We start from the raw sequence: 18,391 nt of genomic DNA, 5'->3' as shown, positions 1-18,391 counted from the left end.
AAAAATAAACAAATGGGATTATATCAAAGTAAAGAGCTTCTGCACAGCAAAAGAAACAACAGAGTTAAAAGACAACCAACAGAGTGGGAGAAAATATTTGCAAAATATACATCTGACAAAGGATTAATATCCAGAATATACAAGGAACTCAAACAACTTTACAAGAAAAAAACAAGCAACCCAATTAAAAAATGGGCAAAAGAACTAAGCAGGCATTTCTCTAAGAAAGATATACATATGGCCAACAGACATATGAAAAAATGCTCAATATCACTCAGCACCCGGGAAATGCAAATCAAAACTACAGTGAGATACCATCTCATCCCAGTTAGGATGGCTAAAATCCAAAAGGCTCTGAATGATAAATGCTGGTGAGGTTGCGGAGAAAAAGGAACTCTCATACATTGTTGCTGGGACTGCAAAATGGTGCAGCCTCTATGGAAAATGGTATGGAGGTTCCTCAAACAATTGCAGATAGATCAGCCATATGACCCAGCTATCCCACTGTTGGGAATATACCCAGAGGAATGGAAATCATCAAGTCGAAGGTATACCTGTTCCCCAATGTTCATCGCAGCACTCTTTACAATAGCCAAGAGTTGGAACCAGCCCAAATGCCCATCTTCAGATGAGTGGATACGGAAAATGTGGTACATCTACACAATGGAATACTACTCAGCTATAAAAACGAATGAAATACTGCCATTTGCAACAACATGGATGGACCTCGAGAGAATTATATTAAGTGAAACAAGTCAGGCACAGAAAGAGAAATACCACATGTTCTCACTTATTGGTGGGAGCTAAAAATAAATAAATCAATTCACAGACACACAAAAAAAAACCGGGGGGGGGGGGGGAGAAGACACAACAACCACAATTCCTTGAAGTTGATACGACAAGCAAACAGAAAGGACATTGTTGGGTGGGAGGGGGGATAGGGAAGAGGGAGGGGGGTTTTGGTAATGGGCCACAATAATCAACCACATTGTATATCGACAAAATAAAATTAAGGCAGAAAAAAAAAAAAAACGAACTTCATGTAAATCACTTAGGTTAAAGTTCTAACACACCTCTCTTCTTGGACTCTACTCAACATAATATACGGGGCTCCAAACTGGACTGCTAAGAAAGAAGAGTGACTTGTTGCTTTTCATTCTAACAGAAAGTTATGGGTGCAAGTTAGGGATCAGAGGTGGCTTAAATGTGCAGATGCAGTTTGCTCATGGGGGTATTTGCCTGCCATCCCCTTTGTTCTGCAGAGCTCCAGTGGTAAACTGACTGACTTCCTCAGCTTCTACACGCTCCCTTCGACGGTCATGCACCACCCTGCTCACAAGAGCCTCAAAGCTGCCTACTCCTTCTACAACATCCACACGGAGACGCCCCTGCTGGACCTCATGAACGATGCACTCATTATAGCTAAGTTGGTAAGCGACTCATTCCTTTTTGTGCTACTTGGTTCTTCAAATATGTATGTCAAAGTACAGTCATGCTCCAAATAATGTTTTGGTCAATAACAGGCTGCATATAAAATGGTGGTCCCATAAGATTATAATGGAGCTGAAAAATTCCTGTTGCCTAGTGATGTCGTAGCCGTCGTAACATCATAACACAATTGCTGTATTTTCTTGCAAGTTTAGTGTAGCCTAAGTGTACAGTGTATATAAAGTCTACAGGAGTGTAATGTTCTAGGCCTTCACATTCACTCATCACTCACTCACTGACTCACCCAGACCAACTTCCAGTCCTGCAAGTTGCAGTACAGTCATGATAAGTGCCCTATACAGGTGTACCATTTTTTTATCTTTTAAATCATACTTTTACTGTACCTTTTCTATTTTTAGTTATGTTTAGATACACAAATACTGACCATTGGGTTACAACTGCCTACAGTATTCAGTACAATAACATGCTGTACAGGTTTGTAGCCTAGGAGCAATAGGCTAGACCATAGAGCCTAGGTGTGTTAGGCTAGACCATCTAGATTTGTGTAAGTACACTCTGTAATATTCACACAATGATGAAGTCACTAGTGCACTAATGACACATTTCTCAGAACGTATCCCTGTCCTTAAGCAATATGACTACATAAAATATGTTTTCTTCCACATAGGTCAAATTCGTGTGGTTTTTTTTTTTTTTTTTGGTTTTTTTTTACGACTGACTATCAGTCAAAGGAAGAATAGTGATAAGAGTTTCTTTTGAAACTTTAGTAGCCATTTTCATCATTAATTTTATTGCAACTTAACAGGAAAACACATTTTGTGCAAATTAAAACTTTTTATTTTTTTTGCTGACTAGTACAGGTTTCTGAAAACCCTTTATCTTGGTGCAAATTAGAAACTTTTCACCCTTATATAAGAATACATAAAATCTATAAGTAATATTTTTTTTAAAGACATGATCCTATAAAAGAAAATGCATGAGTAAATAAATATTTGTGTTGAGTGAATAATTAGCAGCAGTTAAGTTTTTGATTCAACTGGACTTTAAAATTAAAGGAATTAAATTCAAAATGTACCTTACAACATTTGTTATTTTTCCACTTCCTCAGAGTGGAAGTTAGGATAATTGTTAAATGCTTGCTACAAATAAACATTTTTCTTTAAAAAGAAATTTAAATCAGCCAACAGATACATTTTGATGATACAGATTGAATATGTGAAAATAATTGTTCATGAGAAATTGGAAACACATCAAAGGTGTCTTCCTTGCATTTCTCTAGTATTTGATCACTGAAAACATTATTTTTAAAAACCTATTACTTTCTGATCTCCAAATCAAGATTATCCTCAGATTGCTCATTTTCAACTACTTCCCCAAAATGGCCAGTAATAGGTAAAAACCCTGAGAAATAAAAATTTAGGTGCATCTTCTATATTGCATTTTGCACAGTATAATTATCTAACATTTTAAAGAAATTCCATTTTTACCGTTAAAATTTTACTAAATTTATGTCCCAGATCAGCCCAAGACAAGCAGACTATTTAAAGTTCTTACAACTTTGGTTCTTTGTCCTTAGCTTCAGCTAAGTCAGGACTTAGAAAGGCCAGTACTAATCCTAGAGAAGGAACCTTCATCTAGACAACTGTTTCTTTCTAGAACAGGAACAAGATATTTTCTGAAATCATTTTAATAGATTATTTTATGTCAATGCCAGCCATCATCGTACATTTTTTGATTCAGCATTTCTGAATTATCTTGCTTACTTCATCAGATTCACTGCTAGTTTTATAAGGCAGTTTTGATCTGAATTCTTAACCTATACTATATGAAAGGTCTTCAAAAAGTTCATGGAAAGATTTCCATTATCTTCTAATTCCATTTTTCCATGAACTTTTTGAAGTACCCTCATATACTACAGACAGTAAACCCTATTATAAATGCATATCCGAGCTAGTAGTAGAGGAATTAAATGTTATATACTGAAATACATTATATAGAAAACATTCTAGTCTTATGTTTTAAATTTTAAATCCTTTTTACATTGACAGAAAGGATTTGATGTGTTCAACGCACTAGATTTGATGGAAAATAAGACATTCTTGGAAAAACTCAAGTTTGGCATAGGAGATGGCAATTTGCAGTATTATTTGTACAACTGGAGGTGTCCAGGAACAGATTCTGAGAAGGTAAGTCCATAAATCCTTTTTAACTCAATAAATTTACCCAGATAATCCCATACTTGCCTCCCATAGGATTAAGAGGGCTTGCATAGCTTTAAAAAATACAGATCTATTGTACTACACTGTAATTTTGCTCACTTACTTGTTCTTTACTATGCCATTTCTTTCCTCCCTTTAGGTTGGACTTGTACTACAGTAGATGGATATTTTTATTGCTAGAACTCTGACATCATCATTTGTTAATATTCTATTTAATGATTCCTGGAATTGCCATTCCAAAGAAGAATAAAAGCACAACTTAAGTGAAACTGAAGTAGTCGACAACAATCAGAAAAGATGAAAAAACATCCATATGTGACCAGTAGTAGGCATTTCTAGCTAGAATGTTAAAATTCATCTTTTTTCCACTGTTTACTCATCTGTGGGAGGGATGAAAGGGTACAAACAGCACATTCCTCTGTCAAATTTCTGGCTCTCTCTTGATGAAGAGAGGGTATTTTTCCACTCTCTAGAAAAGGGACTGTTTTTGTACAGACTATACAGAATTGAGAGAATCATGTAAGAAAGTCTTTGCTATGGAAATAAAATGCAGCATTTCTATTTACTAAGTGATGGTATATTTGCCCATGTAACAGAATGAAGGATCCATATGGAAAATTTTTACTTAAATCACCTTATGTGATATCATTGGGACATTTATGGAATCAGCACTTCTGTAACTAATGACAAGTGGTGGATATGTAAGTGTGGAGAGACAGAAAAATGTACTGGCTACCCTTAGTTCTCCATAAGCAAAGTTGCCTAATCAATAAACACACAGATTTATACATTGATCTTCAACGGGTCAGTGGACTGTTTGCAAACATTCACTGTGCTCTCCGTAAGAGCGTTCGCCCATGACTAGACTTTGCTGCTGCTGTGCAAACTTGTTTCTTCTCAGCAACATCAAGGATATGTGAGGAAAAGAAAATAAAAGCTCTCACGTAAAAAGAAATGCCCAGTGGAATTTATTAGTACTATCAGGACATTGATAGTTTGAATGTTTTTATTACTTATGCAAAATTGCACATCTTCCTTTATGTTACTTTAATTTATCATGCAAACTGTCATGCAAATGAAAAATGTCTTATTTGTAAATAAGTATTCATAATATTGTTACTGATGGTGTTTTTATCTAGAATTTGAAAAACAAAGTTTCACAGTGTACATATATGTGTATATATTGCCAGTACTCCAAGGGAAAAAAAAAAGATGCTAAACAAGGCCACACAGACTGGCCTTGACTCAAATATAAAGTAGATCCTTCTTCCTGCCTTTACTGTACCAGTGCCTAGGCCGTTCAGTCCAGAAAAGTTAATAATTTTAGAAAACACGACAGCATTTCCTTCATGTTGTAAGTAGTCCATTGAGACTGATCATATCTTATACCAGGGAGGGCTACCAAACTATGGCCCATGGACCAAATCTGGCCCACCGCTTTTTTGTGTGTGTGTGTGTGTGTGTGTAGCCCATGAACTAAGAATGGTTTTTATTTTTTTGAAAAGTTGGGGAAGAAAGTCAAAAGAACAACATCATTTTCTGACACATGAAAATTATACAAAATTCAAATTTCAGCATCCATAGTTTTACTGGAACATAGCCACATTTTCCTTGATGTGCTGCCTGTGGCTGCTTCACGCTACAAGGTCAAGTTGTGACAGACCACATGGCCTGCAGAGCCTAAAATATTTACCATCTGGCCCTTTACAGAAAAAGCTTGTTAACCCTGATTTACACTAAGGAGTTGAAAGCTACTTTCTGTACTTTGCTATTATCCTAAAGACCAACCCATGGCTATGGCATCCCTGAGACTACCACTAGAGGGGGCACTTGAGCCCCAGAGCAGTGCACAATTAGGGCCAGCACTGTTCTTGACACATGGAAGACTTATGACGGTTCAAACCCATTACCATTCTTAACAGGGGAAAGGCTTCAAGAAACAAAACCGTACCAATTCACTGGAACATTTTTTGAGATATCAACATTAAGTAAACAAGATTTCAACTTAATCTGGAGACAAGGCTCTAATTTTATGTCCCACTCATTTTTATGGCACAAAGTCTTATATAAAGTAGGTTTTCATATAATTGCAGAACTGCCAGTCAGAAATTTTATCATGAGCCTACCTCATGATGAAACTGTTACTGTTCCTTTAAAGATGTATTTTTTACTTATTTTTAAGTACACTGATAGCTACATTTGCCTCTACAATTTAAGATTACCAATGAACATTTTAAAATAGCAAATCAGTAACTGCCTGTTTATAAAGTACCTATTAAAACTAAACTTAAATGCAATATAAACTGTCTCAAAGGTTCAAAAAAATTACATTGTTCTTTGTCTGTAATAAAAATACTCTACTCCATACCTTTTTTTTTCTTTGCCAAGAAGACACTAAGTAAAATTTAAATGAAAAGAGGCAGCATATAATTTGAGTCGACCAAAAAATTTTGGTAATCCAATACCTTCCCCCTAAATTACAGAAGGTGACTTTTCCAAACACAAACTATAAACACTTTAACAAAAAGCATTCATTATGCTCCATTTCCTAACCACAAGGACCCCACCTCTGAGAACCCAAGCTGCTGGTTTTTTATTCTTCTTGCCACACTTCACCTCATTACAACCTACTTTTTACACATATTAAATTTCCAAGGCAGAAAATTAACCATGTAAAAGGGTGAATTCTAACTAGTCAAAATACCTCACCTGGCTTTTCCATAGCCTTTCTCCCAACTCTGTGTCTATGCGTACCTACAAAGGTCAAATTGATGAAGGAAAAAACGATGTATTGCTTCTGAAGACAATGTATTGCTTGGCATTTAGTATCTTTCCTTTCAAACTGATGCTTCTCCAATCCAGTTTCATCTACCCTTCTGACTAGGACCATGTTTACTGTGGCACATTTTCAAGTTTGATAGAAAAATGTTAAGTGTTATAGGGCACAGATGTTCTTGCTTACAAGCATTGTACCAGCCTTCAAAAACGTGAATTTATATAAGCATGGACATTAGTTTCAATAAACTTTTGTTTTGATATTTATGTTTTTGAATATTTTCTGCACTTAGTGTTTTTAAGCTTCAGCATATACGTGCCGTACAAAGTCTTACACATTTGAAAGGAACATTACCAAACAGAATCCTAAGAATACATGTAAATGTAACTCATTTTGTTAGTTTCAGGGCTTTTCTACAAAGTGTCCTTTTACAAATTATACAAAATGACAAGGTTATACAAGATTACTTTGAAGTACTTTTTTTACTTTTGGGTGGTTTCCTTATCTTATTAGGGTTTGGAATCAGTTTCTTTATTTTAAGGGGTTGCAATGTGACCGCAGAAGCCTGCTGACCTTCAACAAGCTTTCTCTTATGTTTTGAGATGTCTTCAAATGAAGTTTCCAAAATCTCTTTGTCTTGGCTTTCCAAAGATTCAGTCTCTAAATTTTCCCCAGTATCTTCACTCCTGTCTTGAAGCCATGGCACATTTAAGCAGGGTACTCTGGGAATGATAGCTCTTATTTCTTCAACAAAGTCAGTGGTGTTTTTTTTGAACCCCAAGGCTAGAACACATTTTAAGCCAATGACAGGGGCAATTCTCTCACTGAGCCGGGGAACCTGACAGGCAGGGACAGTTCTGCTTAAACTTAACTGAATCAAGTGGGAGGTGATAATGGCAGGCTTGACCGACTTACACACTAGCACTAAAAGCAGGTCATTCCTCTCCAGGGCGCGGGTAACTTCATTAACGCCAATGGCCAGCTGCTTCCTCACAAGCACAGGTGTCCACCCTGACACTTGCTGGTTAGCGTCTGGCTTTTTCCCCTCCAGATCCTCACTAATTTCAACGTCTATGCTGCATTTCTCTCTGCTTTGTTTTTTTAGGAAAGTTGTTTTTTTCTTTTTCTTCTTATCCTCAATCTTCTGAAATCCAAGCGATTTAAACTTGTCTTCAAGAGTCTGTAATATAAAGTGCATATCCTCTCTCTCCAGGGGGCTCCAGCAAATAGTGTATGGATTGTTCAGCGATGTCTTTACAATTAAAGGTCTCGTCTTACGAACAGATCCCCTCCCTGGTGCTTGAGGAGCTGCAGCCATTTCAAAAATCCTTTATAGAGAAGCAAAATGACAACAGAAAATTTATGTTAGCTAAAAATGCATGTCTTCAGAATATGTGGGTTGTACTGTCTGTTGAACAAGATCCTATGTCCACCTGCATGGAGCTCACAATCTGTAAGAGCTCAGAGGCTTCTGCCATTCATAACCAGGTGTGATTTTTTAAAAGAACTGAGCAGTAACCTATGCACATGATTAGAACTTCAAATAATACTTTCATTGTCCCCTTTTGTAAGTCTCCCTCTCTCCCAGGGCCCTAAGTTTCTTGTCTATCCTTCCTGAGACATTTGATGCGGATATAGTTATATATCTTCCTTCTTGTGGTTATCTCAAGCTGACTGCTCTGGCTGTCAATTTCATGAAAACTTGGCAAATGTAATGAAATTTAAAGATATTCATCCATTAAGAAAAAATAAGAGGGATCCTTATTGGGGAAAATCTTATAAGCCACTGGTCAAGGGAGCATATCCTGTTTATCCTTCCCAGAGGGAACCGTACATTCCTTTCTCTTCCCTCAATTTTCTTCCTCGCCCTGGGGCTCAGCTGAGAACCATCAGGACCCACTGTGCAAAACTAAAAGAAGTTAAGTCCTCTCCAGTGAAACTCCATTTACCAGGCAGGCATCTGATGAAGAGCAAGTGTGTCTGTGGAGTGTGTCGGAATGAATCAAACACTTTCTCCACGAATTATTTGATTCACACAGCATTCCTGTAGAATTTCCCAGTGTGTGGATGAGGAAACAGACTCAGTGCCCAAAGTCACAACTAGTTTTCCAAATCCTGGTTGTATGCTCTTTCAATCCTGGCTGCACTTCAAAAATAACCTGTGGCTTTTGGAAACATACCGATGGACGGTCCTCACCTCAGATCTACTGAATCGGAATCTCTTGGAATACGGCCAGGGCACTTCTGCTTATTAAAAAAAGCTACCCAGGTGAATCTGATTCAGAATTGCAACTAGGAACTGCTGGTGTAGGTCAGGCAGACTTTCCACACTGGACAGCCCTGACAAGTGGTCCCCTGACTTCTACTGGTCTCCGATATTCCTCCCAGTTACCTTCCTACAGAAAACCAAAATTCAGCTCCTTGGGTGAGAGATCAAACTTTGGTCACCTCATAGAAGTACTGTCCACTGCTGGAGACATCTGCTACCTAAGCTGCTTCCTCCATGCAGCCACTGTGAGCCCTCCCCCGGCTGTCTCTATCGTCCCCTCGAGCCCAGGGCATCAGGAAGAAAAGCAGCTCATCTGAATCCAATAAAGTGGTTGCCAGAGGATGGTATAAGGTGGTCAGAAAGAGGGAAATAAATGACTAAGGGGCAAGACAAATATGACCTAACAGAGTTCTTGCCAAACCGCAAGTTAGTTAATGCTTCTCAGCATCCAAACAGCACAGGGTAAATACTTACAATTATGTGCTCCAGAGGGATAGCAAGATAGGCAGTAAATTCTCCTGTCTTCAGAATCTGGTAAGGGGAGATGAAGAGAGTCAAGTAGTTCAGATGAGCAGAATCTAATATGTTGTAATCCAAAAACAAAAGTGCTAACTGGTAAGAAATAATACGTTTGCAGAAAGGAAGGACAGTAGGAAGACCTCGCCAAGCTGCCTTTTAAACTATGTCACAGAGACCTCTGCTGCTTACGGGATCATGTGCAAATTCTTTTAAGTGACAGACAACTGCCCTCCACACTGTGGCCCCCATGTCCACGTGCCTTTCTCCTTATGCCCCACCACGCACATGACCCCCAACACTGAACCACATACTATTTAACAAGGCCACCACTTTCTCATCTCCATGTCTATATACATTAGTGCCTCTGCCTGGAATTGCAAACCTATTCTCAGCCCCTTGACCACCTTTCTTACTTAAACAAATATTTATCCACTACACACCAGGTCTATACAGATTAAGTGTTAAACAAGGCAAAAACAGTCACTGGCTTCGATGAGCTTAGAGTCAATGAAGAATACATACACATCAACAAGTAAAATGTGGTGCACATTAAGGTCAGGGAACTACAGGATGCTTAGGGAACATATAGCAAAGGTCTAACTTAGTTGAGTGGGTAAGGAAAGGAAGGCCTCCTGGAAGAAGAGACCTTTTAACCTACATCTGAATAATTCCGACCAAAGGGAGTACGAAGTAGAGAAGTATCCCAGAAAACAGAATTAAAGGAAATAAGTTTAATGTCGCTGGGGCAGAGATGCTACGTAGTGGTGAGCTATTTGGAAACGTAGGCAAGGACTAGGTGGTAAATGCCCTTGCAAGGCTGCCAGTGGGAAGCGACTGTAACGTTCCCAGCGGAGGAGTGGCATGATTAGAAAAGCGTTATTGCAAGACTGGAAGCAGCCAAGAGGCTCCTGCAGTATTCCAGGTAAGAAATGGTAGTGGCATGCACTAGCCGAGCCGCTGAGGGGATGGAGAGGAACACGTTAGTTGAAAGAGGAGGTGAAAATCCCCCGACCTAATGATCAACTGGGAGTAAAGACGAGGAAAAGCTCAGGGATGACCCCCGGTTTCTGGAGGGGATGGCGGCGCCGGTACTCAGTGACTGCAGTCCTGACCCAGGGTCAGTCCCTCCCTACTGTGCGCAGCCCCTCCATCTGGTACCTCCGTCCTTTACTATTTAAGTAGCACACGGAGTTGTCGTTACTTTGTTGTCCGTCTTCCCGTCCGGCGGCTGCGCGAGAGACGTCCGGGAAGCCGTGGAGACCTTGCGTGCCCGCCGACTTCGGCCGTCGCCGGGGTCCCAGGCCCTCCTGCAGGGTCGGCGTCCTCTCCACTCCCGCTCCCGACTCCGCGCCCAGCCGCGGTGGCTCCACGTGCGCCTGCGCCGCGCGTGCGCACAACCCTCGCCCCCCCCCCCCCCCGGGCCCGCCTTCCAAGCGCAGTGGGACGGAGTGGAACGGCTCGGAACGCTTCATGTTTTAATATTCTGCCTTAGGTCACTATCTTGGGGGAAGTCAGCCCCCAGCGTCGCGCGGCCCGGAAGCGACAGAACGAGGCCCCTTTACCAAAACCTTGAGTTTAGGACCGTGGTTGGAAACCCCACTGCCCTGAAGCGGCAGTGCGCAGGCGCAATATCAGTCTCGCGAGACCCTACGGTAACCTGCAGCTCGCGATTTTGACTGCCTGGTGGTTTGGGGACCATCTCAGCCAATAATCTCATGGAGGCTGGTTCTCTGACGGTATCTTTGCTTCCCTCGTCACCCTCTCCCTTCTCACCCAGCGTCTGTCTTTCAGCCCCTTGGAGTCTTAGCCCTCTATCTATTTTCGCTTTTCTGAATTTGGCTTGCCTTAGGGACGCAAAACCCCAGCCCCTGTCCTGGTGCCCCCATCTCCGTCGAATCCCTGCGGACTCCCCCCAGCACCGTGAAAATGAAAACAAATGGGGGTGGGTTGGAGGGAGTAAAACACATATTTACAAGCAATAATGGAGGGAATCTTGACCGCCTGAAAGAGAAGGGGCGTAAGGGCTGCTTTGAATTCTGCAATAACGGTCCCGAATACCCCATCCATTGTCTGCTGTGGCCACTCCAACCGGTGGAGACCAGCGGTTACGAATGGAGTCGCTAGAAAACCCTGGACAATTGGTAAAACAGCTGAATAACATTTTAAAGGTCAGGAATCTTAATCGGTTGATCTACCCCTGCCAAGAACTTAGAAGACGGCACGTTGCTTCTGACCTAATGAGCCTACTCTCTCCCTACCCTTTTGCTTTTGCTTTTCCAGTCTAACTTGTGCCCCCTCTTTTTCTTTTCTCAATCTCTTCACTGCTCGTTTTGTTTCTCATTTTTTGGTCTAGTTTCTTTATTTTCAATTTTCATTACTTACATAATACCTAACTGGCCATAAAGTAAACAAAACAAAAACTGTGTTGCTGTTGATCATAGGTTATTACGGGTTACACAGGGTAAAGTACAATGTGATTTTTTTCACAATTAGATTTTTTAAAAACGAGGCTACAGTGAGTTTGAGTGTAAAATCAGTCTTTTGTTTCATACAATGAATAATATTAGTTCACTATGATGGACTGCAAACATCATGCAGTTCTAAAGACAAATAGAGATACACAGGTCTAACTGAAATGTTAGAGTAATGGGAAGGAGATGTGTATAAGAGTTTGTCCCTCTAAGGTTGCAGATTTATAGTTTGAGCAGCATCTCAGTTAACATTTGCTCTGTGGAGATTATCAGCCCTTATATTACATGGCTCTGGAGCCAGGCTGTGTTGGTGGAAATACTAACTTCACTGCTGACTAGCATATGACCCAGACAAGTTAATTAACCTCCTCCATGAAGTGATAAAAATAGTACCTATTGTGAGGATTACAAGAGATGATCTATGTAAAATGCTTATCCCAGTGCCTGGCACACAGTAACTGCTTGATAAATTGAACTATGATGAATCCAAAGGCAGCCTTGGCAGAATTAAGTTAATAAGAATTAAATATAGCTTCTATGATTTTAGTTTTTGTGTTCTAAGACAAGCAATATAATTTCCACAATAATTTTGCTAAAATGAACCACATTTCAAAGTTAAATTCTTTCCAATTTGTACTGCACAACATTACAACAGAGTAAAAAGATTCCATGACCCAATCACTTCCAAACATGTTTCCTTTCAGTTTTCCATTCTAATTTGTTTCACATATATGCATGCTTTTACATTAAAATAATACTATAGATTAAATTTTGTGTTCTGATTTTCTTTCTGTGTACATTTTTCCATATTTCTGAAACATAGGCTTCAAATCACCACTTTAACTCAAATATTTGGTATTCTACACTGAGTGATCAGTTTTACTTTATAGTGACATCTGTTACAGTTACTTTACCGTGTTTGGCCTTTTTTAATATTAGTTCTAGAATTAGACTATTATTATATTTATATGCTTGCTGTAATATAACAGTGGTTTAAGATTGGGGATGATAACTTACGTCATTGGCCACAATCCTTTGATGAAATAAATGAAAGTTTCAATGAGAAAGTTTGTCAATAGAAGAATGTAAGAGAATTGACCTTCAGATTCTTCTTTCCCTCCATGGCATTCTGACCTTTGCTCTGTGTGTGTGTGTGTGTTGTGAGATTATTATGTCCTATAATAATAATTGTTATATGAACAACAATCAGTTACTTTAAATCATTTATTACAAATAAGCTTTAATGATAAGCTTCAAAATCAAAGAACAGACTTTGAACCTTTGCTATTGGAAGCTCTGCTAGTTAAGACTGTATAAGAGTAATACCCCAAAGAATATCTGTGTCCACAGAGGCAATGTGAATGTGAGGAGTTTCAAGCACGTAAGCAATTCCTAGGCAACAGCATGGTGGCAGTGCCACATGTCCATAGATAAGGCTGGTAAGAGAAAAAGAACCTAATTGGACTCAGGACATTTATTATACTTACAAGACAGCAAAACCAAGATCAACATGATGTCAACTCCCTGCACCCCTAATCCCATGAGACAACATCCCTAGTTCTAGAGGCCTAGTTCTACAGGTGTTATGAGTGGTGGCTTATTCAGCATTAAGGAACCAACTCTAAACTTCAGCAAGCAGTTCTATAGACTTACACAGAAGCCTGCAGCTGTACCCTAAGGTGGAGCTCCTTGTCGGGGGAAAGGAATAGGGGGAGGAAATGGCAAGCCCTAGTCTTAACGAGACTAGGGAAATGGATGAGAAACACTCTTGTGAGGGTCTTCCACAAGACAGGGAAGCTCCAAGAGAAATTGATAGTTATTCAGCCAAGAGTTGGGTCAAACTGCAGTCAGACCTTCTCATGTGGCTATATGAAGACGTTCAAAGTTGTCAGGGGCCTTGGCAGAGCTGTTCTATTAAAAAAAAGAAAATTTGAAAGACTTTCAATCATATGATCATAAGACTAGTCTGGGATTCTCTTTTCTTTCTCTCTTTTTCTTTCTCTAATAGGTTGTTTTTTAGAGCAGTTTTAGGGCCACAGCAATTTTTTTTTTTTTTTTTTTTTTTTTTTTTTTTTTTTGGAGGAAAGAGTCCTAATGTGATGTTAGGCTTTAGATTTTCCATAGGTCCTAAATAACCAGTGCCAGTGATGGAAATAAAATGTGTACATGACATAAAGTGGGCTACAAGTAACTGTTCAAAATATGCCACAAAAAATACTAGAATTATTTAAAGTATAGATATTTATATGAATTAAATTCCCACAGAATTTTCTCTGAAGCAATATGAGCAGGATGGTTGAGAAGCATTTTTAAGATAGAAATATGTACATATGTGTATATATATCTATATCAGGTGAAAAAATATAAATAACACTCTACTTTGTTGTTCAACAATATTTATTGAGCATCTTAACGTGTCACACGATGTGCTAGATGGCAGGTACATAAGAACGAAGAAACCATTTTTCCTTTCTTTTTCCTTCCCTTCATTTCTTTTTTCAATAGGTACAATATTCATTGAACTCAATGTTAGGAATAAAGCAGTGAGCTGAACAAAATTCTTGTAGAGGAGACAGACAATAAACAAGAAAAGTAAAAAAAAAAAATGTAGTATGTCAGATGATTACAAATGCTATCAAAAAAATAAATAAAGCAGGGAAAGGAGGAAGGGGATGCTGGGATGGGGTGACAAAAGGTCTCACTGAGAGGTAACATTTGAGAAAAGACCTGGAGAAAGGGAAGCATTGAGCCAGGCAGACACCCAGGGAACAGTGTTCTGAGATAAAGGCCCAAAGACAGGAGGGTGCATGGCCTGTTAGAACAGCAGGGAGACCTAGTGGAGCAGGAGTCCTTTGAAGGAAGGTGAGAGGAAAAGGAGAGAATGGGAAAGGAGAGGGGAGGTGGCTAGAGGCTTGTAGACCACACTAAGGATGTTTCTTGTCCTGAAGGCTTCATGGAGGGGGCTCTGTCTAGGCTGAGTCTTGAAAGAGGTGTTGGCCAGTTAAGAAGGTGGGAGAAGGGCATTCCAGAGAGTAGTGTGGCAGTTATAAACCTGGAGAAAAGGGAACTTAAAATGGTGCAGTTACCTGCAGGGGTAGAGTGTGCATGCCTGTGAGGAAAGAGAGCAGTGAGAGATGAGGTTGGAAAGGTCAACACCACATATATTATTCAGACTACTCTAAGAAGGAGAGCTAAGTTAATATTTTAGATGTGAGCACAACCCTAGCTGCATCATTCCTATGGTTTGGGCCCCACCCCACAACCATTAAATCAAAATCTCTGGTGGTGGGAATCAAGCATCAGATTTGGGTTTGTGACTTTCCTTCCAGGTGACTGACTCCACAGCTAGGATTAAGAAGCGTTCATCTTGAGAATTCTGCCCAAAGTGATCTTAAGATTCAATGCAGTCCACATCAAAATGCCAGTGGGTGGTATTCACAGAAATAGAAAAACCTATTCTAAAATTGATAAGGGGTCTCAGGGAACCCTCAAGTAGCTGCAACAGTTGTAAAGGAGGACTCACAGTTTCTGATTTTAGAATTTATTACAGAGCTGTAGTAGCTAAAACAGTGTGATATTGGCATAAAGAAATATAGATCAAAGGAATAGAGAGGTCAGATATAAACCCTTGCATCTGTGGTCGATTAATTTACTACATGGGGGCCAAGACCATTCAATGAGAAAAGAATAGTTTTTTCAACAAATGATACAGAAAAAACTGGACATCTACATGCAAAAGAATTAAGTCAGACTGTTACTTACACCTAATACATAAATAAACTTGAAATGAATCAAAGACCTAAACTTAAGAAGTAAAATTATAGAAGGAGCATGCCAAGGATCCTAGGCAGGAACTGAGGGCAGAATCCCCTGTCCAGAAGTAGCCAAGGAGCACACCAAAAACACCAGTTCTGTGTGGATAGCACACCACAGCCACAGCTGCCACGAAAGCAGCTTGATGCCACAGCGTTTGCCACAGCCACCATGCAGGCAGCCCACCACACACTCAACTAAATTGACACAAAGTCACGAATGGAGAACAGAAAAAGAAGAGGATGTCTCCTCAAAGCCCACTCCAGAGTAGTAGAAGAAGCAACTGCTCTACCAGATTCCCAGACACAATGTGCCTGGAAATACAAAGTACTAGACATACAAAAATCCAAAAAAAAAAAAAAAAAAAAAATGACACCACCAAAGGAATACAGTAATTCTCAAGTAACACACCTTATAGAGCAGGAAACCCTTGAAATGACTAAAAAGGAATTCCAAGGAAAAAAATCTTAAGGAAACTCACTGACACACATGAGAAGACTCAGTTAAACAACATAATTAAATGACAAAAAAAAAAAATACAGGATATAAAGGAGGAAATATACAAAGATTAATACCTTAAAAAGAATGTAGCAGAACTCATGGAACTGAACGATTCAGTCAAAGAAATCAAAAACATAGCCAATAGCTTAAGCAGCAGGCTAGAACAAACAGAAGAAAAAAATTCTGATCATGAAGGTAGTCTTTTCAAAACAATCCAGCTGTACAAAAAAGAAGGAAAACAGAATTTTTTAAAAAATGAAAATCTAAGAGAGCTAGCAGACAACCTTAAGCACACAAAAATTCGAATCATGGGTGTTCCAGAAGAGGAGGAGAAAGGAAAAGGCATGGAAAACATATTTCATGAAATAATAACAGGAAACTTCCCAGGTATAGGGAGAGATATGGACGTTCAGATACAGTAGGCTCAAAGATCCCCAAACGGATTCAACCCAAAAAGATCCTCTCCAAGACACGATATAGTTAAATTGGCAAAGCTCAAAGACAAAGAATCTTAAAAACAGCAAGAGAAAAGCATCAAGTCACCTGTAAGGGATCCCCTATCAGACTAACAAAAGACTTCTCAACAGAAATGCAACAGGCCAGAAGAAAATGGGATGATATATTCATCATACTAAAAGGGAAAAACTACCAGCCAAGAATACTATATCCAGCAAAGCTATCCTTCAGAAAAGAGGGAGAAATAGTGTATTTTCCAGACAAAAACTGTGGGAGTTCACCACCACACAACCAGACCTGCAAGAAATCCTCAAGAGAGTCCTTCATCTGAAATCTGAAAAACAATAATCATTACCACGAATACACAAGAAAGAACAAAACCCACTGGTAGAACAAAAGTGCAAACAAGAAAGAGAAACTAAATGTTATCACAACAAAATACCATAATGACAATAAAACAAAAACAAACTCTCAATCTCTTTGGAAGATGGTAAGGAAACAATTCATTTTTCTAAAACTAGTAAGTAAAAGGAAAGAGTCAAGGTTTTATCCTGTCTTTCCTATATGAATTGTTCCTCAGGATAACCATAAATAGCTGAGGAGGGAACATTTCTGTCTAGTGAAATATTCCAGCTAGTAAATAAAGAGGGAATAAAATAATTAGAATATATGGTATTTTGCAAACCTCTCTTGAAATAATAGATCTAGCAAATGATCATCAATGACTGCTAACATCACAGAGAGATGATCAAACATAATGGGCCTCTTGCAGTAAGAACATATACCTCTAAAGCCAAATCTAACCTTTGTGAGACCAAGCCTCAGGATCCATCAACCAATCATCAGGAAATGCAAGGGATGGTGGAACAAGTTAAATGATACTACTGGGAATGGGGCCAGCAAATCCAGACCTTGGAAAATTTTAGGGTGTAAAGGGGACAAAAAGCAGATAAAGGGAAACCTATAGTTTAAAAGAAACTTAAGGGACAGCTGACATAGCAATCAATGCAACAAGCAGAACTTGTTTGGATCCTGATGTAACAAATCAATTGTAAGAAAGAAAGAGGGAAGGGGAGAGAATTGGAGAAACTTAAACATGTTTCATGTTTGATTATATCAAAGAATTATTGATTTTTTAAATGTGATTATATACTACAGTTATATCTTTTATAAAAGAGTTATTTTTTTTTAGAGACACACTGAAATATATAAAGATGGATGCTACGATACAGGGATTTATTCAAAATAATCCAGGGGAAAGGCAGAAAGTGAGTGGGAGATACAAATAAGATAAGATTGGCCATGAATTGTTGATTGCTGTAGCCGGATTTATTGTATAAGTATTAAATTTTTCATAGTAAAAAGTTAAAAAATAAAAATTAAATTTAAATTTAAAAAATGCTAGCTGCACAACGATAATTACTAGGGAGAGTTTTAAAAAGTAAAACTATAAAACTCTTAGAAGAAAACAGGGGAAAATTTTATGACGTTAAATTTGGCAATGAAATCTCAGATATGACACCAAAAGCACAGGCAACAAAAGAAAAAAAATAGATTAATTAGATCTTCATCAAAATTAATACATTTTGCACATCAAACTACACTACCAATAGAATGAAAAGACAAACCACAGAATGGGAGAAAAAATTTGCAATCATATATCTGATACAGGATTAATATACAGAATATATATATATATATATATTATAAATATATAAATTCCTACAACTCAACAATAAAGAAAAATTTCAAAAAATGAGTGAAGTACTTGAAAAGACATTTCTCCAGAGAAGATATACAAAAAACCAATAAACACATGCAAAGATGCTCAATATCCTTGGTCACAGGGAATGCAAATCAAATCCACAGTGAGATACCACTTCATACCCACTAGGATGACTATTATTAAAAAGCAAAT

General features: G+C 38.7%; 2 protein-coding genes across 4 annotated transcripts in view; one reads left to right on the top strand and one right to left on the bottom strand.

Moving 5' to 3' along the window:
• NMT2 (N-myristoyltransferase 2) overlaps positions 1-4,739 on the top strand; it is a 63,141-nt gene extending 58,402 nt beyond the window's left edge. For both annotated transcript variants that reach the window (XM_063099806.1, XM_063099807.1), the window contains 3 exons: positions 1,263-1,430; positions 3,498-3,635; positions 3,808-4,739. In XM_063099806.1, the coding sequence (XP_062955876.1) occupies positions 1,263-1,430; positions 3,498-3,635; positions 3,808-3,828 (327 nt within the window). In that variant the 3' untranslated portion in view covers positions 3,829-4,739. The remainder of the gene's footprint in view (positions 1-1,262; positions 1,431-3,497; positions 3,636-3,807) is intronic.
• Positions 4,740-6,682: 1,943 nt separating this feature from the next.
• RPP38 (ribonuclease P/MRP subunit p38) lies at positions 6,683-10,592 on the bottom strand. Of its 2 annotated transcripts, none has more exons than XM_063099808.1 (3): positions 10,391-10,592; positions 9,188-9,244; positions 6,683-7,772 (listed from the first exon to the last, which is right to left on the bottom strand). In XM_063099808.1, exon 3 carries the CDS (start codon positions 7,760-7,762, stop codon positions 6,908-6,910), a length of 855 nt encoding a protein of 284 aa, XP_062955878.1. In that variant the 5' UTR covers positions 7,763-7,772; positions 9,188-9,244; positions 10,391-10,592; the 3' UTR covers positions 6,683-6,907. The 2 variants fall into 2 exon arrangements, with proteins under 2 accessions (XP_062955878.1, XP_062955879.1); XM_063099809.1 differs by having other exon boundaries at positions 10,434-10,592.
• Between the last annotated feature and the right edge of the window lie 7,799 nt (positions 10,593-18,391).

This window comes from Cynocephalus volans, chromosome 6, assembly GCF_027409185.1.
Source record: "Cynocephalus volans isolate mCynVol1 chromosome 6, mCynVol1.pri, whole genome shotgun sequence".
Lineage (NCBI taxonomy): Eukaryota > Metazoa > Chordata > Mammalia > Dermoptera > Cynocephalidae > Cynocephalus > Cynocephalus volans.
This window is presented reverse-complemented; position numbering and strand designations above follow the sequence as displayed.